The sequence below is a fragment of the Leptonotus elevatus genome, chromosome 5, assembly GCF_054856555.1.
Source record: "Leptonotus elevatus isolate MCC_2025b chromosome 5, RoL_Lele_1.0, whole genome shotgun sequence".
In the NCBI taxonomy this organism is placed as follows: Eukaryota; Metazoa; Chordata; class Actinopteri; order Syngnathiformes; family Syngnathidae; genus Leptonotus; species Leptonotus elevatus.
The window spans coordinates 12,646,678-12,669,304 of NC_141243.1; the positions used below are offsets into that span (position 1 = coordinate 12,646,678).

The 22,627-nt window shown below is 41.4% G+C and overlaps 1 protein-coding gene and 1 long non-coding RNA gene across 3 annotated transcripts in view; one reads left to right on the plus strand and one right to left on the minus strand.

The window, feature by feature from the left end:
* The window catches only part of grid2 (glutamate receptor, ionotropic, delta 2), a 412,550-nt gene extending 396,528 nt beyond the window's left edge, over positions 1-16,022 (minus strand). Inside the window, exon 1 of one of the 2 annotated variants that reach the window (XM_086076174.1) lies at positions 15,269-16,018. In XM_086076174.1, coding sequence (XP_085932300.1) covers positions 15,269-15,356 — 88 coding nt within the window. In that variant the 5' untranslated portion in view covers positions 15,357-16,018. Of the gene's footprint in view, positions 1-15,268 lie in introns of both variants that reach the window. The other variant, XM_086076175.1, reaches the window with a different exon arrangement.
* Positions 14,992-21,604, plus strand: LOC147173718 (uncharacterized). The gene is made up of 3 exons (XR_015094846.1): positions 14,992-16,037; positions 16,719-16,809; positions 21,147-21,604. It is a non-coding gene; the product is annotated as an uncharacterized LOC147173718 (long non-coding RNA).
* The last annotated feature ends 1,023 nt before the right edge of the window (positions 21,605-22,627 follow it).

The following is a 22,627-nucleotide window of genomic DNA, read 5'->3' on the forward strand; positions in this document are numbered from 1 at the left end:
GAATATTTTTTTGAGTAAAACAGAAAAAAAAAAGAAAAAAAAAAGAATAATTTTTTTTCCAGAAAAACAGAAGAAAAAAAATACTCAAAAAAACAAAGCTCTCCAAAAAAAATTAGTCAGAAAAACACGATTTTTCTTTTTTCTTTTTTTTAAGTGAATGCAACACACTTCCGTAGAGAGTGTATTCGAGGTTGGTTAACTTATTTTAAGGCTTGTATGATACAACAACTAATTTCTACTTTACATACAAACTCCGAGGATTTTCTTTCGAAAACAATGGCTATGTTCTTTAGGCATTAAACATGCTGCTTTCCATATTGTGCATACTGGGAAAAATTCCCCCAAAGCACTTCACGGCAACAAAAAGTCATTTCAAAGCATAATAGCGAATCTTGTTTCATGTTTGCTGCCGCTGTTTATTCCATCATGTTCACGTTTGAGACCCTTAAGGAGCACACATTTGCCTGGCTGCGGCGCTGCAATCCAGATGGGCGCATGCGAGCAGCTTTGAGACATGTTGCCAAGTGTGTCAGACAAACAAACAGCCACACTGACATCCCACGACGGTGATTAGCCGAGGGTTTAACACCTCTCATTTCGGATGCGTGTTTCCGGAAGCGCTGACAACATGCAGATCATGTTGGAGGAGGAGAACGCGAAGTGGAGAATATACTGTACGCTAGTCTCGTATTAATTTATACAATGTTGGGGATATTTTTTCATTTAATCTAAGTAGCTCTTTTCTGGTAGTCTCATTTTAACCCGAACAACTTTTGTGTGATTTATAGTCGTCTCATTTGAACCTACGCTGCGGTTACTAAGAAAGCGTGCTTCACTTTCTTACAGCCTTTGAACAAAAAGCAATGCGCAAAAATAGAAATGCTGCAATACAGTAGTATGTGTGCATTGAAGCATCATGCTGAACATAACCCCGTACTCACGACACACAAAAAATGGCTGCTGCATTGTGACTACACACAAGCTGCTGCAGCGTCTCTCACGCAACCGTTTGAAAAGAGCAAAGTCACCGCGTGCGCATCAGTCATGCGGTAATTGTGTTGTATAATATGGAAATGAAGGCTTCAGCTATAATCTATCGCCTCCCCAAACCCCACCCAGCCGAGTGCAACATTGCGCAACAGCACCACCAAGTTGTTTTGCTCTCTCGCACTGTGGGTGACTGTGCGGTCATAATGAAGTTACTGGTGTGCTCAATATGATATCATGCCGCATAACCACTCGGCATTCTCAAGGTGTCTTGCATGCACAACAAGCTTATGCCGCACAAAACATCGGAACAATACAATACATTCTTTTGGGGATGTTTTTCTCGCGCTTGTCCTCATAGGGTCCCGGATGAGCTGGAGCCTCTAACAGTTAAGATTTGAGTGAGTTTTTTTTTTTTTTGTACTACCGATGTTTTAATTGTTCAGCAACTTGAGTTGCATTTTAATGTATGAAAGGTGTTATATAAATAAAGTTTGATTTGATTTGAGTGGAGGGAATTCAAACCCAGAACCGCAGACCTGTGAGGCAGCCATGCTAACCACGATGCTGAAATTGTTGGAATGTGTATTTATTTTATATATGCCTGATCCAAATATATTTTGTAAATGGTTATTTCCAGCATTCTTTTTTTTTTTTTTTTTTTTTTACAGAGCAGTTTTGAGAATCAATTACCTCATTTGAGGAGCAACTTTCAAATTTTGTGGAGCAATTTTTTTTTTTGCTGGTTTATCCCAGGGACTTGAAGCAAGGATTTTACTAAACAATTCAAATGACAATATAATGAATGAACAATTGGTTTCCTTTTTTATAGAATCAACAGTATTTCTTAAATTCACATTGTGTACTATATTTACTGTGCAGTAGCAAAGGTAAAAAAAAAAATTTTTTTTAAGATCTACTGTTATGTATTTTTAAAGTACCACTGATTGTTCTAAAGCGGCATTCTTGACTTGTTCGCGTTTCCATGTGACTTTTTCGGGGCCGAGCAGCTTTTTAAAACCACCTCGGAGGTGGTTCTGCAGCGCCGATCGTCTGGGGCCGAGCGGGGCCGAGCGGGGCCGTGTCGTCACTGTCATCTGATTGGTCGAAAGCAACGCAATGGAGCACGCCCATTTCCTTATTTTATGCAAGCGAGACACGAAGCGCTCGCCGGTCTTCGCCAAAATCATAAAAATACAGTCAATACAATAAATATAATAATGTTTTCCAACAACGCTGAACTATCTTTACAATTTAAACGGTACTTGTGGATGGATTTGTAATGATTGTGTTTTAAATAAATCGCGAGTGCCCACCGCTCGCCTGGTGGTGTGTTCCTATTCATTTGAATGAAAGCTCCAACGGCAGTTAAATGAATGAGGCTGAGCTCTCCATTCAGAAATAGCTTCGCGAGCCGACCGAGAAATCAAGATGGCAATATTTCATCCATGGTGGTCCATATGAAATTGTAAATATGGTTCAATGTTGGCGCGACTTGCCACTCGTGAAATGGTACTGTGGGAGCGCAAGCTTGGCTTGGACAGTTCAAATGATCCCGCCCCCTTCCCGCCGCACGCCTGTTGTAATGGAAATGCAATAGAGGCCGTGTCGCGTCGTTGTGTGCAGTGTGGCGTGGGACCGTGCCGTGCGGGGGAAATGGAAAAGCGGCATAAGTGGGGTGAAATTCGTTCTCCGCATTTGACGCGTCCCCTGAGCAGCAGCAGGGGCTTGCGCTCGGGGATCATTTGGTGACCTCAGCCCCAATTCCAAATGCTGACTGTCAAGCAGGGAGGTAAATGGGTCCCATTTTCATAGTCTTAGGTATGACCCAGCTGGGGATTGAACCCACGACCTCCCAGTCTCAGAGCGGACACTCTACCACTAAGCGTGGTGAGCTGGTTTTGAGGAATTTTATGGCTTCAAATCTCAGGACTCTATTTTGAAAACAAACAAATGACATTAATGATAATATAAATATGAATATACTTAATATACTTTTAACGACATACACCATAGCAGAACTTAATTTCCAGTTTCCGGTTCCGCTTAACAAGTATGATTGTCATTCCAGAGTCCAGACACTTGGCCTGCTATTTCGCTGTTCAAATTTGGATGTGCACTAGCTAGCCATGTCAGTCGTAGGTTAGCATAGCAATTAGCATGGATTCTCCATCATTTCCCGTCATCCCTTTATGAGAATGACAATCAGAAATGTAGCTTATTCGCCATCATGGCGGTGATGTTTACAGACTTAGGCGTGATTCCGCAATGTGTTTAGGCAATTTGTTGCCAACCAGCTGCTGCGGCTTAAGTAGTACACAGCTTCCCACAGTTGGTCACATGAGCCCGGTGAAGGGTTTTGGGATTGTCACGGCAGGTCTTCAACTTTATCGCGGCGGTTGATTCTCAGTTTTGCTATTCAATGTGTTTTGATCAGGCGAAAAATGCTATTTTTGCTTTGCAGCTGCCTTAGGTAGACTGCAATTTCTGTCAAGTGAAAAAAAACAAGAAAAGACCGATGGAGACAGAACTGAGGCAGACGGGAACATGGACATAGACGCACACAACACCATGGACAGATTACATGACAGTCTACTGGAATTTATTTACCATCTAGATTCTTTGATATACTGCATACATGCTCACTAACGTGATTAGCCCCGAGGATCACATGAGTTGTACGCAGGCCTGAACTAAAAATAGCTCACCAATGAAACTAAATCCTCAAAATTGTAGCAATGATTACATTATTGTGAGAAATAATTAACAAGTTTAGTGTCTTCACGTTGATTAACATCATTAAATATTAATAACATATACAGTATTTAAAAGTTATTTTAACATTTTTTTTTTCAAAAGTGTGTATAAACTGGCAGGCTTTCACAATTAATCAGCACCCAAGAAGCAGCTCTCACCTGGGGACACTTACTATATAGTATGACCTAAATATAGCTGTTTGTTTGTTTGTTTATTTTAGTTTTTTCATTACCAAAGCATTTTGTTCGTCTTGTTTTTTTTTCTTGAAACCATTTTTAACAATTTTACATTTTGTAGGGAAGTCAAAAGGATTACTATTATTATTTTTGTATTCAGCAATAACATGCTAGGAGGTATAAAAAAAAAAATAGTGTTGTCAGAGTGCCTTAACAGTGCACATTTGCTTCTAACATGATTCTGTCCCCTAACTGTCATTTATCTTTGGTAATTGCTCAGTAGTAAACGTCCACATTAGGCTTTTATATTACATCAGTAAACATGGTGGAGGGATTAACATGAGACCCGATGGTGGAGGATGTAGTTCATTGCCGTGTGTTTAAAAACAAAATCTGGCGTTGGTATCGTATAAAATATATGCTTGTGCTTGTGACACTCCAACAAAAATCTTCTGGCAACATCTCCATGTTTTACTGTCCAATGAATCACTTAAGTTGATATTAATAAGGCAATATTCCTCGCGCAATGTGTCATTTCTAGCACTGTGCTACAAAAAGCCGCATGGCCACCATTGGCTGTCGTGGAAATAATTCAGCGCATTGAGTTTGGCTGCCAGCAAATTACACAATTACCCTCACACACACACACACACACACGCATGCATGAGGACCCACACGCACACACATGTATGGTTTCCCGCCTGGAGTTACTGCTCGCCAACGAGCATTTTTAAAGAAGCGCCATGCTTAATGCATGAACGGGCTCTCATTGGCGCACATGCATGAGCGAGACACTTATTGTACATACTGTGTACAAGACCACACGTGAAAGCCACTTAATGCACATCCAGGGCACCCTTTGGCCGCTTTGCTGCACGTTTGACTAGAACAAGCAAAGCTAGGAGCTGTAAATATTCATTCGGTTGCACAAATGTAACGCATGAAGAATAGATGAGCAGCGGGCTTAGACACATATAGGACATGCTCAAAGAGTAAAGAGTGCATGCAGGGGCGTATAGCGACAATCGCCGCGATTATAGACTAGCTGTGTAACAATTGGTATGAACCAAAAGTCTCACATTTGAATTTGAATTGCCAAAGTGTGATTAATTAAGAGGCAATAATTAGCGTGTGATGGGAGAATGTCTCCACTGCGCTCTTGAAACAGTTGGAAAATGAAACTTGGCATGCGTGCAACCGTGGTGGCATATTATGAGTAGCTACTCCTATTTGTTTGCTAACCTCGCGCTAAAGGTCAAGTGTTGCCTAAGAAGGAATGCAAATGACACTTAGCACTTATGTAATGGAAATCCAATGAAGTGGCCATTAGTAATGCAAGACTTTATCTGGGTATGTCTGGTTTTCTTTTCCTGTGCTAGTCTTTGCGGACATTCATTGTCTGCCAGTTTAATTGCACTTGTGTTCAATGAAATTTCTCGCGGCAAGTAACTGCGCTGAACCCAGGAAGAATTACAGTGGCTCCTCCGTATAGGATGATCACAATCTACAGTATTTATGAGTGTCAAGCAATGAATTCATTTGCATCCGCAAGTTAAGATATTGGCTTAATTGTTTTTTTCATACAAGTATTTACTGTATAACTTTACTACTCCATTAATGTTGGTTCAGTGATATAGACTATATGCGTGTTAGGACTTGTACTTAAATTCATGTTATGTCAGTGTTATAGGAACAAAACTCCAATGTTATTTTGAAAAATATTTGGGGTGTGATTTACAATGTTAAAATGGAATTTAAAACAAAAGCACATTAGAAAGAGGTTTTTGTGTGATCGCTCACAGATCAAGTCAAACCCCTCCAAAAATGATTGACAATACTATGAGTTAAGCAGCGAAATCCAGCAGTTTTGATCAAGATCATTTTGACATTTAATGACATCAAGGTTACTCACGTGTCAAGTGAGAAGCAATCTCAGCTCAGCTTCAGAAAACAGGTGAGCTGTGATTGGCCGTTGCCTGAGCCACGGTGATGTCATCTTCAGTCGACAGCAAGTGTCAAGATGGACGCCCCCTGAGATGTATTAAAACGCCTGGATTTTGCTGCATAGCTCATATTCCACAAATGTATTATTAATCAAAATGTCATGTTTAGACTATTGAGATCACATATAACATTATTGTCAAGAAATGTTTACGGTTGACTTCCCCATGAAATAAATCTGATACATATGTCAATCCATGGGGTGCGATGCCATTTTGTCATCCATTCGGACACTTACGGTACAGCTTAGCCTCATTCGGGTGCGGGAAGCACGTTACACCCTGAACTGAGCACTACACAAACCGTAAGGCACAAACCCCAACCGAACTGACTGAATCAACAAGGCCTCTTCTTGTTGCAGCCAAGTAATGCACTCCATTAAGCCTCAATTGCTTCAAGACATGATTAATTATTCATTTCACACACTCACGAATAGAGACAAGACTGTATTGTCATTATTGAAAAACCCCACAACAAAAAAAAAAGTAGTTCTGTTTAGCAGCATATCATGAAAAATGTAACCTCATCCCTAATGCCGATTTAGCCATTAATTTGACATGCCCACATACTGTAAAATGTTGACACACAATCTTGTAAGCTTGTCAACATCAATCCATCCAATATCTTTTCTCTACAGTGGATAACTGAGACTACCTCCATTCTTGCGTGAGTGTTCACAGTCTAGCGCAAGTACAGAACACAAACACCAGGTAACAAGAGCCTCGGCCGTCCGGGCTCGTCCGGGCTCGTCCATCCGCATCAGCGACCGTAGCCCCGGCGATGGTGCACCTTCATCGGCGAGCGAGGATGACTACAAACGCAGCCGCAGCCTTTCCGACAATCGCACTTCTGGCGGCGCCGCCACGTCAGACCGCCTCTGTCTCTTTTCCCCTCTGCGGCCCGCTGAAGAGATGTGCCCCAACGAGGACAGACACACACACACACACCCACACACACACACACACACACACACACACACACACGTCTGTCGCTTGGCTTCACCAGACGTCGCAGCACTCACAAGGAACCACATGATGTTACTTGAACCGGATGCTTGTTTTTTCCCCACCTCTGTGAATCATGCACACATGGGGGGGGGGGGGGGGGGTAGAGAAAAAAGAAACATTGGCATACAAACATCCCGACATATGAGGTGCTAAATCTTCCCGGTTAAAGATAGCGCGGACCGGCGCGTCTGTCAGCACTCGCAGACACATAACTCAAAAAATGTGACATTAATACACGGCGCCTGGCAGCCGCCGCTCATGTGTTGCGTTCATGGGTTGCATGCTGAAATTTACAACACCGGCTGGTTGTGGAGGCATTGACATGACTCGAGTCTTGATGCGCGACGAAGCCACTCTGCGGAGCACTAGGCCACACGTTTGCATGGGAATGAAAGCTTAATGTCCTCACCACAAGCAAGGACTTATTCCCTTTACACCTTCACTAATGCATAAATTCACACCCTGCTCATTGCTTGGCGTACTGTATGGCAAATGAGGCCCACTTGTGTCCGTTCTTCAACTGTGGAGCCCAAATCGGATCCGTTTGGGGGTTCAAACCGCATTCATTCAGAATGACAATGAGAATCGTCTCTACGACAATGGAGGAGAGCAAATCTTTGCTGTACTTACTTCCCAGCAGATGAGGTTAAAGGTTACCACTGTCGTGAGACAAGACTGGGGAGTTGGGAAACAGAGAGCTTTTAGATACAAAAATACAAAGTAACAACAGCTTTGACTGAGAAACCTTGATTGAGAGAGAGCATGTCTGGACACATGCAAGCAATCCCGAACACATAGAAGACGATCTTGCATGTAAGCGTAGGGATATGAAACCTCGACCTTCTGACCGAAAACCTGAGTTAAGGAACCTTGACGCACTGATACAAATCATTCAGTAACTCTCGCTAGCGCAATGCGCAATTCTATATGACAGGATAAAGGCGTATATAACAAATGACAAATAGAGGCGCATAGCAACTGCATGGCAACTGACCACATTAATCACATTATCACTATAAGGAACATAGTAACTGCCTAAGACTAGGCACACTAAGAGAGGCTCGTACATTATCATCAGAAGGGACATAGTAACCGAATAAACAACTGACCTCATAACACAATGACCCCACGATGCAACCCCAAAACAGTCACATATGACTCAATGACCCAACCAATAACACGGTCATAATAACCACAGCAAAGTGGCCAAAGAGGTTAGTTTTGTAACGCTCTCAAAAAAGAAAACTCATCATGTAACTAGTAATGTGAAGCAGCATGGGGCTCACTATCCCGGGATGTGTTAAAAATGATAAAATATTATTTTATACAGCAAATCCATGGTTGATGCTTTTGTACAGTGCAATTTCTCCTCTTTCTTCCAAGCGATGAACTAAAGATAATCAGATTTGTAAAGTCTTAATTGACTAAGTACTGTATGTAAACCAAAAAGAAGCTGTCCAATAAACAGACAGGCAGACAGACCGGGACGCCTGGCAGGTCACCATTAGTGCCCCAACTTTCTTAGATGAGAAAAGTAAAGAAAAGAAAATGAAGGGGGAAAAGGGAAAAACAACGCCTCTGCTGCTTTAAAGGGGGGGGGGGGGGTGGCACAGTATGAACCTGGAAAAAGACATGGTGTTTCTTCAGTATTTCCTACAAACAGTAGATTAGAAAAGATAAACATGAACGTTTCATTGAAGAATTAGCCATGGGTGTAACAGTCCAAGGTGGACCCCGTGCATGGTAAATGGGGCCCATTTGTCCCCTGCAAAGTGCAGACAGAAGAGAATAACCGTGCATAATGTTCCACCAATAAGCAACCAGCTGTTATCATGATGTCATCATCTGTCTTTAGGCTGCTGAAGCAGCAAGTGGCTCATTATCCAAGGTTATTCCTGTGCGCTCGATGTTTACTCGAAGTAGGACAAGCGGGCCTTGTATGCTGCATTCGGTGCGTTCACACTATACCCTTTCTTCTCTTTCTATCTATAACAGGAGATTGACGAGGGATTCGCTGGGATCCAGCTTCCTTGTGACCCCAAACACAATACCGTTAAGAAAATGGATAGGAGCTCGATGCTGCAGCAGGCCATAAAACAAAAGCAGATCTAATAAATGGCTCTCCGCTGTTGCCATTTCTTGCTCATTTGAATATTCTGGGCACTTGGCATTTGAAACGTGAGCAACCATGATGGGAAGTTGCGCACAACGGAAACATCAAACTGAGATAAACGAATGATGCAAAATGGTGGTAGCGTGAATGAACTTCCAACACATGCGGTACAACGCAAAAAAAAAATGTTTCATGTGACTGCATAAATCAAGCAGTGTAACGAATCAAGAGGCAACACACCGCCACTCACTCGCCCGATCTGCCTGCGTGTCGATACAAGCGGCCCCCATAAAGCAAAAGTGGGGAGGGGAGGGGGGCGGGGTTATTGCCATGCAGCACACGACGCGCGCAGGCACACGAGGCGAGTCCATTGCCTCCCCACCGCCGCACACTCCTTCCCTGCATGCTGATCACGACGGAGGGGGATGCCAGTCGGCGAGCTCCAATCACTTGAAACCACATCGGAGGGAGGTGCAATAGAACCTAATACAGCCATCGGGCTATTAAGGATTTGGAAAACTCATTCAGCATATTGAGACCGTGTTGTTACAGATTGTTTTTTTTTAAAGAAGTATATTCCAGTATCATTTCAGACTGCAACCTCCCAACACGACTTGGAGAGTCTAAAAAATAGATTCTGTGTTCACGATCTGTGACCTGTATTGGGCTCGTACCTATTGGTAAGGCTCATCGCATCGCTACTTTGCTATTTTAGCATTGATCGGCCCACCACTAATTGCAGGATCTAAAAGTAATTCAGAATAGACTATTATAATTGAAGTGTTTTAGGCATGAGCCGCTAGTCGATATTATTGATAACTCGTTGCAAATTCGACTTTCACAATGGAACACATGGCCAATCGTGGTTTGACCCATCTATACTCAGCCCATATGGGCTATTCACCCATATGGTCGTCAATGTCTGCAGAATTTGGTCATTGAAAATTTGTTTTTAAAAAGGTCCATATTGCTATTTCACCCTGGTAATTTATTCCAATATTGGAACGATACAAGGGGTTAAAAATAATTCAGAATGAAGAATCACATACTTTTTATTATGTAACAAAGGCTAGAGCCTAAAACAGTATCAGGAAGCCTGGTATCGGCATCTTGCTATTTCAGTATCGATCCGCCCATCTTAACTCATTCACTGCCATTGACGTCAAACATTCAATATTAATACTATTTCTATTAGTTTCACATTTTTTTTCTACTTTTGTTAACAAGAGTATGAAAACCTAGATTTTTTTTATTGTACATTAAGAACAGATACAAAATTTGCAATTAATAGTGAGTTAATTATTGAAGTCATGCGATTAATTACAATAAAAAAATTTAATCGTCTGACGCCCCTAATTTTTAATAATCTTTTCTTTTAGGGGTATCAGGCAATTAAATGTTTAAATTGTATTTAATCACGTGACTTCACCAGTTAACTCACGATTAATCACAAATTGTATATCTGTTCTAAACGTACAAACATTTTTTTTCTAGATTTTCATACTCTTAACAAAAGTGGAAAAAAATGTGAAACAAAGAAAGAGTTCAAATGGATTTTTGACGTCTATAGCTGTCAATGGCAGTGAATGAGTTAATTGTACTGATTCAAATTACCTCAAAGAATAATGAGATTTTTTTTTAAATAATGGACCTGTTTCAGGCTAGAGCCTAAAATGATATCAGGAAGGCTGGTATCGCGGTCCTGCTATTTTACGATCAGTCTGCCCACACTAAGTGCCGTGTGTAAAATGTATTCCGAATAAATAATCAGAGACGATTAAATGAACCTGTTTTAGGCTCGAGGTGTTAGTCAATATTATTGATAACTCATTACAAGTTCAGTATTTCTAATGGGAGGCTTGACCAAAAGGACTTTTTGACCGGCACAGGTTTCTGTACTCACGATCTTCAACCCTCAGTGAACTCTTGATACAAAATCTGCATTCCGAGCAGCTGATTTGCATCATAAAAAGCATTTTATTCAAATGAGTAACATGAATGCTAACAAGTTAGCTCTTGCAGTGCTCTCCGTGTCGTTTACTGTCAACTTGTGCTTAACTGGCTCGTTTGAGTGTGGACAGAAAGTGCCAGAGTTCGAAATACTGTGAGAAAATAACGACATGCGTTACACTAAGTATTCACACCAGCGTTATAGCTACAGTAGGGGCGCCGAGATTAAATTTAGGGGTGAAAAAGTGTCTAAATACAGCCGAGGGTTGCACAAATTATACCCCCCCACCCCCCACCCAATCCCCTTTGATATACATCTCTTTGGCCTTGCCTTCCCTCAATCCATCTTTAGCAGCAACAAAGAGATTAAAGAGGGATTACTTTTGACATGTCAATGTGATGCGCCTCCGGGCTATGCTTCTTTCTTTTTTCACCTTTGTCATGCAGTTCTAAGTCAACATGCGCACTCTCTCTCACTCACACACACACACACACACACACACACACAGGTCAGAGTGGAGTAAAGAGGTTTGCGCCACGCTAAAATCCCGACATGCTCCTCAGTGTCACGTCCATTTCCTTGTAACACTTGTGAGAAAAAAGCAATCCTCTCGTGCACCGTAGCCGACGGCCACTGTGCTGAGCAGGCAGGAATAGATGGATTGGCCAGGGAAGGAGAGAGACAGTATTGTTTTGGGCTTTTCTTTTTCTTTTTTGTCGTTGATAACCTTTTGTTGGGATTCAAAGGACGTTTGCCGAGCAATGAAATGAACTATTGATCATGAGGCAAAGTGGCCGAGGGGGAAAAAAAAAAGAGAAAGCAAGAAGTGAAATCAAATAAGTCAAACCAGGTTGCACTCATATTTGTTTATGCAAGAGGCCCGTAATGCACTGCTTCAATGAGTCGTAAGTAAGGAGGGAATAAATGTGACTCGTGTTCAATAAACCAGCGCACAAGGCTTTCCATGACTTCTAGCACACACAAAAAAACTGGTTTGCACAAATAAGACAGATGAGGAATGACTCGTTTGGTAGGATTTCACATTTGAAAAAAAGCCTGTTCATTTGTAGGAAAAGTGACATTTATGGATCATTTAAAACATCTTTGACTTTGCCTTGAATGTGACGCACAGAGACGAAGTGATTAACTTTGGATCTCGAGATTCATAAATCAGAACCTGGTCATTCTTGCAACAAAACTAAAAAACAACTTTTTCATGAAATGTTGCAGTGTATTTATTTATTTACAGTTTACATTTATTTGCAGTGTATTTACTTTAATGCAGTGTAGCTTCTGGAAGACCCATAAACTTAAATATTTTTCTTCCAACATACATTACAGAATAAAAACCAGATCGTGTTTGTAAAACACAGGGATGCAAAAGTTGTGAGCAACTTTGGATGAAAATGAAATTTTGGAGTATGACTTTGGTATGACTCAAAATGTTGATCTAGATTCAGAATCTGGATCAGTAATCACCCCCCAAAAAAAAAAAAAACTTTTCAAGACTCAGCAATGTGTCGCTGTTTGTTTATGACGGTTCGCCATTTTTCAAGTGTCTCACCGCAAAAGTTAGCGCACTAATGCTAATGTTGCTAAAATATCCATTAGCAACCAGTGGCACAAACCCGACAAAGTCGCTAATTCCGCGTTTGATCCATCCACTACACAAGTTGTCAAATTTTACATTCATCGCCTGACCTATATGTTGATATATACGAAATATATACATCATCAAATACACACTCAGTCGACCTCGACCTGCTTTCAGTTCTGCCTTGGTGTTGGTAAGCCTACAGAAAAAGGTCGCATACCGTGTCTATAACCGAGAGCTTTAACACTCCGATGTTAGTGTGCCAGAGGGATGAGGTTTCCAGGTCGTGCGGTGAAACACTTGCAGAACACGTCGCCGCCGCTGCCGCCGCTGCTGCTGGGATCAGACCAGAGAGTCACATGGTGATCCGCTCAACTGCTGGATTACAGATGTCTGCCTCAACTCGCTGTGGCATCATTGTGGGGGGAAGGATCCTGCTGCCCTCGTCTGCTAACAAGTCAATGCTCGTCCAAATGAAGCCTCTTTTAATGCAGCATTAAATCTATGCAATTACTCTTTTAGAACGCCAATTTAAGAGAATTTCACCATTCGGAGCACTTTTATGTCCAATACATACATTAGTTACAATTGCGGTCTTGATATCATTGTTGAAATTATACCATGATGTCGCTAATGTGTTACGAGGTTTGTCGTTTGATTCTTTCAACGGATTGATTATAATCATTGTCACTGTTATTGGCATGCCTTCATTTTTGGAATGGAAATGTGCCAAATGTATTTCATCACGACCTTTTAATGGGGTGTCCAAAGTAATTCAACAAAGGAAATTGTTTTTCAACTTACATAATGTAATTCCAAAGAAGAAATAGAAAACACTGCATGTGCAGCAACAATGGCACCCGTCTTTGATATTTGTTTGCACACCCTTTGGCAGTGATGACAGCTTCCAAGCGTTTTTTGTAGCCGTCGCTAAGCTTCTTGCACTTCTCCGCTGGTAATTTTTTCCCCCAATTGATCAATTATCCTAATCATGACAGTAATCCCTTGTTTATGATGGGAGTTACATTCCAGACCAAGCCTGCTATTGGTTATATATTTTTATTATTCATAAAGCTTCATGCATATAATACCAAAATATATGCATGAGAGGTTCATTTATTATTTTTGTTCACTTGGGGTTGCCATCATCAAGTTCTACAGTACGTGTGTGCCCATCTGTGACTGAATGCGTGTGACTTTAAAGGGTGTGACCTGGCCTGATGAGGGAAGTCAAAGTCAACGAATGAGAGGGTAGACCACTAATCTAGTATTTTTAGAGTGCACAAACAAAACAGTGGACAATATTCCTCAAACTTGTTTTGATCAAATTTATGTAATGGTTGTATCATGATATTCTTTGAAAAATATCTTGCAGTGTGCCAACATGTCACTAAGTTTCTTGATTTTATGAGCTAATTTTGTGCTAATATATTGTCGCTGCTATGTGAAAAACCCTTAAGTCCTTTTTTTTTTTTTTTTTTTTTGGGGATGTCTGCATTCAGTTTCATCAAAACCAAAACCTAAAAATGTAAATAAATAAAAAATTGACTTAATTGTTTTTCACATAGCAGCGACGATATGGATTTCGTTATATAATCGAGAAAATCCCATGATGTTATATTGCAAGTCTGCCTGATGCCAAGAATGTAATGATTTTTATTTTTATTTTTAATAAATAAAAATAATGTAATGACTAATCATCAATCAATTATATTGCATGCAAAGTCACACAGCAACTTTCGACCCCTGTTCGCCCACCCCCATGCGGGACCTCACAGTGATCCCAATCCTAACAAACTGCATCTCGGGACCTTCTTAAATTGGCTCCATAAATGGTTCAGATTGTCCGTGTTTTGTTCCTCGGCACGCTGTCATCTTATTCCAGAATAAGCCAGTAAAATGGAGATGCCATCTTCACCGCTCACAGGATGCAGTCCATATACACTTCCAAATGGACAGGTGCTTATCATCATGATGGTGTCTCACCCACACACTCACTCGCGAGTCGCTCTCTCGCTCTCTCTCTCTCTCAGTCTCCAAGGCCATTCATGTTGTGCAGTCACGATGCGCACCCGCCAGCATCTACAACTTCACTATACCACCTCAAACTGCACTCATCACACTCCAAATGCGGAGGTTTCCTTTGTCCGCTTTTTAGAATGACATTGCAGGCCAGATCAAATGCTCTAGCAGGCCGCATATGACCCACGGGCTTTGGGTTCCAAACCCCTGCTCTAACGCAACAGTGCCACACTTTGGAGGCAGCAAAGACGGCGGGACGTGATTTATTCCTCTATCTCATTCTCCAGCCACTGCGGATGCCTGCGATGGGTACCCCTTCATTGCAATTTTCTCACGCCATCCCCTTGAGAATAATATTGAAGAAAAAAAACAAAAACAGCTGTTCTCACCACCATGCAATCACTCACGATGACATTCCGGATGTGTCGCACCCTGCGGGTCTTTCATATTGATCAACCCGCGCAGAGCGACGACACCTCCCTCTGTGAGGCGATGCGTGCTATTGAAGTTGAGGTGCAAGTTAAAATGGAAAGTTGACGCATAGGTGAAATCTTCTTTTTTTTTCAGTGGAAGAATGCAACCATGCGTATTTTGTGTTGCTGAAGCAAGACAAAATGTTCCTAAAAAAAAAAACAGCAGTATGTAAGAATGGGTACTGACCGATGTGGATGATGGAGTCCGAGAGCGCGCACTTCCACTCGTGGCTCCAGATGAAAGCCACGAGCAACACAGCCCAAAGAACTCTCATGGTGTCCAAATAGATCGATGGATAGACAAGATGATCGTCTCCTCCCTATTTAAAAGCAGAGCAAATCCAAGAAAAAGACGATTGTTTGTTTTTTTTTCTTTTGTTTTTTTTTTAGTCCATCTGTAAGAGCAGCTAACTCTTCACAAGGATGCAAGAAGAAGAGGGGAAGGAAGAGGAGGAGGGGGAATAAGTGCTGGTCCTCGCCGGCGTTAAATCATGGCCAAGAGGAGAGGCGCGAAAGCCGCAAACGGCGAGCTGCGGCGGAGGGAGGAGGGAACAAATGTGCAAGCCTGCCTTCGATGCCTCGGCTTCAGCTTCAGCCCTTCCTGTTGCCCCCTCTTCAAAATCCAAACTCAATGGAGCAATCCAAGCACCGAAACTTCCAGCATTTTATTCCCCCCATTGGTTCCCGAGTCACTTCCACAGCACACACTTTTAGTCCGAGGATGGAACACGCAACATATTCCCAACTGAGGAGAAAAAAAATTGCTCCTAGAAAAACAAGAAACTGAGCTGTACGGTGTACACTTTTTTTTTTCTTCTCCACAGCAGGATGGAGGGATCCGGAAAGAGAAAGAGAAGCAGCAACGATGCGAACAGCCTCGCTCCGCACTCCGCACTCTGTATGCGGGGACTCGCGCTAAGCCTCGGCGTGCGCACGCACAGGATGGGGAAGGGGAGGTACGTTGTGTCCGTGTGTGTGTGTGTGTGTGTGTGTAGGGGGATAGAGAGAGAAAGCGATATAGAGGGCGAGAGAGAGAGAGAGAGAAACGGCTGACTACATTGATAAGGACGACCATAGATGCTCGCTCATCCCTCTATCATTCCTCTCTCCTTCCCTCTATCTCTCTTATACATGCTCTCATTCTCTCTCATTTATCTCTCTCTCCGATTTTCTCTCTCATTTATCTCCCTCTCTCTCTCTCCCTCTCTCTCTCCCTCCCTCTCTCCCTCCCTCTCTCCCTCCCTCTCTTTCCCTCCCTCTCTCTTCCTCTCTCTCCTCTCTCTCTCCCTCATTTTCTCTCTCTCATTCTGTTTATCTCATTTTATCTCTCATTTATCTCAAATTTTCTCTCTCTTCTTCCCTTTCTTTTTCCCTTGAATTTTCTCTCTTCTCTGATTTTTCTTTCTCATTTTCTCTCCAATTTTCTCTCTCATTTATCTCCCTCTCTCCCCCTCTCTCTCTCCCTCTCTCTCTCACTCTCTCTTCTTCCCTTTCTTTTTCCCTTGAATTTTCTTTCTCATTTTCTCTCCAATTTTTCTCCCTCTCTCTATCTCATTCTATCGCTCTCGTTCCCTCTCTGATTTTTCTCATTTTCTCTCTCCCCCTCTCCCCATCTCTCTCTCTCTCTCCCCAAACAGATGGCACCTTTGCAGTTGGAGTCAGCAGGACCAGGGACATACCTCCATCCATCCATGTTCAATGCCGCTTACCCTGAATAGGTTGGCGCAGGTGAGTTGGAGCCTATCCCAACCTATATCTTTCTGAAAGTGGTCACCAGCCAATCACTAGGGAAAAAACAAGGGACAGACATTTAGATTTGGTGCTGTTCTGTCGGACCGACAGGTAGAGGAATTTTGTCACCCACATCAAGTTTTGATGATGTTCTGTTCAAGCGCCTTTTCCAGAAAGTGTCTTCCCTGAAAAACCGTTGACAATTGAATCACTACTATACTATATAAATGCGAAATACATATTGCAAAAGAAGAAAACCAGCACCACAGTCTCGTGGATCTAGTGGGGCAGAGTCAGCATGGACCCTAATGACAGTTGTAATTGAATTCAGGAAAAAAGCAATTGCACTCTGTATTAAATATAAACATAAGCACACAAAAGAGGAACAGCGCCATCTGGTGTCGTACCACAACCTCTGCCTTGTGGTAGGGCAGTGTCACCCGCGTGCCTAATGCAGAGCTGCAATCTAACAAGCTATTTTTTTCTTGGTAGTTTTATTTAGTAATTGTGCTCTGTATTAAATATAAACAACAATTGGTTAAAGAAAGACAACAACGCCATTTTGTGTGGTGCTACCACAGAATTAACTTAATGAAGCATCACTGCAAAGTCCACTTTTAAACATACTTAGTAGTTTCAAAATGGATTTGATGTTACTAATGGTAATGTTCTGAGCTGCCATATTGTGTTTTGAATGGTTTGCAACGTGCTTCCATTTCAAATAAAGTGGCTAATTTGTTTCGGGTCAACTCAGCCAGGCAACCAAAGTTTTATGTAAAAACACAAAAACAAAAGAACATTCATTTCTTCTCTTCGGAAGCGTATTACTGCTATTGAACTTTTTTTTTTTTCACTCCAAGTATTGTCCTTGGAGGGCCTGCAATACACAAAACAATAATAACACCTCTCCCGACTAAAATACATTTATGCATCAGCCTATTGAGGCAAAGAACTACATTACATGACAAAACTGTATAACCTTTTGATTCACGGACTTCCTCCAAGGATTTAGCCATCAGTCATTGCTGACATCCAGTCGCCCCCCCTCCCCCTCCCTCTATGGCAATCAAGTGTTTGTCCACCGCTGTCCTCCCTGAAGGGCTCCTCTTAATCGGCCTCAGACGCTGGATTAGGGATTAGGAGGATTGGGAGCTGCTGGCTCGCCTTGCACAGACGCATTCAAGGAACGGGACAAGGAGAAGAAGAAGAAGAAGAAAAAGCGATAGGCCCACTAATGCCGTCAAAGCTGGCCTGGCTTCTGCTCTTGTGGCGTTATTGATTATTACGTGCTATTTGGAGGGTGGAGCGTCTGAATATGTCTCAGAAAATAATATATATAAAAAAAAAAAATAGGTGTTATATTTAGGGTTGTGTTGTGATTTAAGAACCCGAGAGTTGATCCGTTTATAATTGCTTGCGTGATCGTTATGCATCTTAAAGAGGAAGTCAACTCCATTTATTTATTTATTTTTGACAATAATATGTTCTATGCAGCCCCACTAGTCTAAATATGGTATTCTGGTTATTATTGTGCTGGTGGAATATGAGTTAAGCAGCAAAATCCAACTTGTTGTCGACTGAAGATGACATCACAGTTGCTCAGGTGACAACCAATCACAGAGCAGCGTCAGAAAACAGGTGAGCTTGGGCGTTGCCTGAGCAACTCTGATGTCATCTTCAGTCGACAGTAAGTGGCAAAATGGCCGCCCCCTGAGATGAATAAAAGTGGCTGGATTTGCTGCTTAACTCATATTCCACTAGCGCAATATTAACCGGAATGTCAAAGTCACATTAAACATATCATTGTCAAGAAATGTTTAAGGTTGACTTCCACTTTAAATAACTTCGGTAGACACGAAAGTCACACACCAAAAATGTACTTACATTTTTAAAAGTAAAAGTTGGCTGGCGACCATGAATTTTGAATGTGGCAGGAAGCCGGTGCACACGGGCGCTGACATTCAAACCCCGAACCTCGGAACTGTGAGGCAAAAGAAACTCATCAGAATTGAGCCCTGAAAAAACAACCATTATTGCATTATGCTTTTTCCTGCCTTAGATGGGGAGGGAAATACATTCCTGACATTATTGTAGATTATCACTAATGGAACTTCAAGCTCCATCAGAGAGCAACGCTTCGAATTTCACTTTGATCCAAAAAAAAGGAGTTTCTGTTTTCCCCCCCAGCAAACGCAAAAAGCAGTCGACCTCAGACCTCGGCCATGTGGCAAAACGCTTTGCTTGCCGCTGAGCAAAGAGACGGACGTAACCTTGAGGTGGCGCTTCGTCAACTGCACAGCGGAGTTCAAGTCTTGTGTGGAAACATTTGGCTGGAAAGGGAGCGAGCGAGAGAAAATATTCCATGCGCCATCTGTGTTGACTCAAACCGTCATCAGTGTGGATGCCATCATCAAAAAAAGGAGGATCCTACCTTGACATAACACTTCCACCATTTTCAGGATTCTGAACGCATGCTCAGATTTTTGCCAGAAGCAACAGCCACCGAGTTTCCATACTTTCATAGCAATTGCTCCTCCCACTTGAGTAAATGCTAATAATAAATGACCCGGGTCACGATTTGTCAATGATGTGCTCTTTCCTTGCTCCGTTAACATTCTTATTCATAAAAAAAAAAATTTTGTATCTTATCCTATAGTATTCTTAGTGCATCATGCTAAACCGTTGGAACTATTGCAGCGTTTTAGCTGTGATGCATATTATTTTAGTGGAGAACACCGTTTGTTACAATACTACTACTACAAGGCTGTAACATGGAAACGGTGAGAATTGCATCCTGGAAAAGATATAAAGAGGGACGAGAGCAGACAACAGCGTTAAAAAAATAAATAAAAATAAAAAGTGGGACAGGTGATTTGAACTGTTCCATCTGTGTGTTTATTACTCGCCAACACACCGATTGCGGTAATTTGCATACATTCAAAGTTGAGTTCCATCACACACGTTGTGATGGCGGGATTACAATTTCAGGATTCTTACTGGTTGTTGAACACATCCATCATGTTCCTGTCTCTAATCTACTAATACGGGGATGGGTCATTTAAATGCTGGAGGTGGCTATAATTTTTCATCACTTCTATTCCGGGCCACATAAGACCCCCCAAAAAAACCCACATTTATTCACAAAAATAAAATCAAGGCAAAATGTTTACATTATTTTATTTATTTATTTATTTTTTATTTGGGTGAGTTGTATGTGGGTGAGTAAATGTTTATATTATTGACAGATACTATGTTCGTCCTCCATATAATTCCAAATCTACTAACAATTAGAAGACCCAGCATAGGTGCAACAAAGCCATCTAGTGGTGAATGGTGATATTACAAATTAAAACTACAGTTGATATTTGCAGTTTGGCACCTGCAAATACGCATACAGGTATTATCATTTTCCTTTTATTCGTCCCCAGCTTTTAGTTGGCTGATTGGTTGAGATCAATTGAGTTTATATACTGGCCTAAATCTAACGCCTTGACGCCTTCTATGAACTATAAAAACACACATTAGGAACCCAAGCAATTGAATAAAAACCAAAACCTACCTTTTCTCCCACCGACCTTTCAGCATGAAGAGAAATTCACAAAAGCAGTTTTTGTTGAGGCGCACTTGGCACATTTGTACAGTCTGGCCCTTACAATTAGACTAGGACGTGGAAAAAAATAAGTCACTTTAGAAAAGAGCAGACATTTTTATCTATTCAATGTGCACACAGTTACATCCATAAATGCCACAAAGGAGGTGAAACTTTACAAACGTACTTTCAGCTGGTTTAGGAGTGTATTACTCATCACCGTCCCCACGGTCACTGAGACAGCTCCCGCCACCGTCCACAGGAGGACCCCTGGTCCGAGGTCTTTTATATAGATATAGTCTGCGTTCATTTTTAGTTATACAGAAGAAGAATTCATCCCAACACTTTTTCTTTTCGGATGTAACGAAAGGAAAAATGAATGAAAAAAACAAAACAAATAACTCAAACAAATATGTCTGTAATGCTTCCAGATACTAACTAGAGCGGCAGTTTCAAAATAAAATGTGTGTAAAAAAATTAATTAAAAAAATGCCATTGTGTCCGTCTGCAGCGAATTAACATCAAATCAAATTTATCAATAGCTTCAAAAATACTTGTCATATCCACTCTACCTCCTCACGTTAGCAGCATACATATTTAAATTTTAGCACAAGCTACCTAAAGTCAGACAACAGTTTGCAGTCCAAAAAATGGAGCATCCCCCCCCAAAAAAAAGTCTGTAGTGTCCCCTCCGACCGGAAACCATGCTTGCAAAAGGTTTTTCTTCTTCTCTTTTTGTTTACAGGTCGGTGGCATCTGACAAACAATGTGCATTCCCGCCATCTATTGAGCTGGATTGTGAGCCAAAATGGAGCGGAAGGACAATCAAGTGGATATAATAAAATATCCAATTTAATTATTCACTGATATGGCTTCAAGAAAAAATTCACATAAATGTGTGTCTTTGCCATCCATTTTATTTTATTCATTAAAAAAAAAAGTATTAATTGTAGCTAATTGACATTCTCTTTGGGCAACCCAATAAAAGTAGGCATTCAATTAAACAAACTAAACGTTCAATTACTCACCGGCATGTCCTTAAACACAATAGTCACATAAAGATGTACCTTACAACCTAGTTTACCATAACCATATTGCATTTAATTTAAAAAAAAATTTTTTAAACAAAAGTATGCATTTTCATTAATAACGTGGTATAAATCAGAATAACATGATTAACACAGAGAAGAGTTTGTACCTTACTTTATCTTGCCATGACCATTACGATGTCCATTTTTACACATTCCGGTCTGCACTGCAGAACGTCACTGTGTGGGAGAAAGAAGAAAAATATACAAAATAACAAAATAAAAGCCTTAAGTGAGAAATCAAAATGTCAATGAAAAGTGGCCTCCATTTTGTGAAAAGTGACATTCCTCTGAATGCATCCTATTGTGTCTTGCGTGAGGAAGGCACCCGGCGCGAGGGAAATTGACGGTGAAAGCAGACAATATAACGTCACAACCGGTTATTACCGTTGTGCGTGCGTGTGCCATTTGATTGGCTTTGTGCGAGGCATCCACAAAAATAGACTCCCAAAAAAAAAAAAATTACAAAAGGGTGTACAAAATCCGGATGACTTCACAGCCGGTACTTCCTCACACAATGTCACAAAAATGCTTTATATTCACAAACAAACGCGGGAGACTGCAGTTCAATTTGTCCTCATTTTAAAACAAATTTTCCCAAAAGACATCATGGAAATAGAAACAATCACGTTCATGCTAGTCATTAACTGTTGTGCTTTCGGCCGCCTTTAACAATAGTGTCTCAATCATTCATTCATTATATTGTGTCTGCTGTTCTATGGTTATCATCACGCTGGTATATGTCAGTGAAAACATGACACGCAAAACAACAAAGAAAACACGGGTGATAGACAACCTGCTCCATTCTTTAATCTGTTTTGCATTATCAACAGTCCTATACTACTACCTAGGGATGGGAATCTTTGAATGTCTCAAGATTCGATTCCGATTTTTGGGCCTGCGGTTCGATTCAGAATCGATTTTTGGGCCTGCGATTCGATTCAGAATCGATTTTCGATTCAGATGATTTGATTGACAATGATTTTTGCTTCAATCTACAGATGTGCAAGGAATTGTAATGATTAATCCAGTCTGACTTGCTAATGCTAATTAGCGCGCTACTCGCGGCACTTTTATCACTCAAAAGAACGCTGGGGGGGAAAAAAACTTCTTTTATTGGAATAACTTGATTGTGACT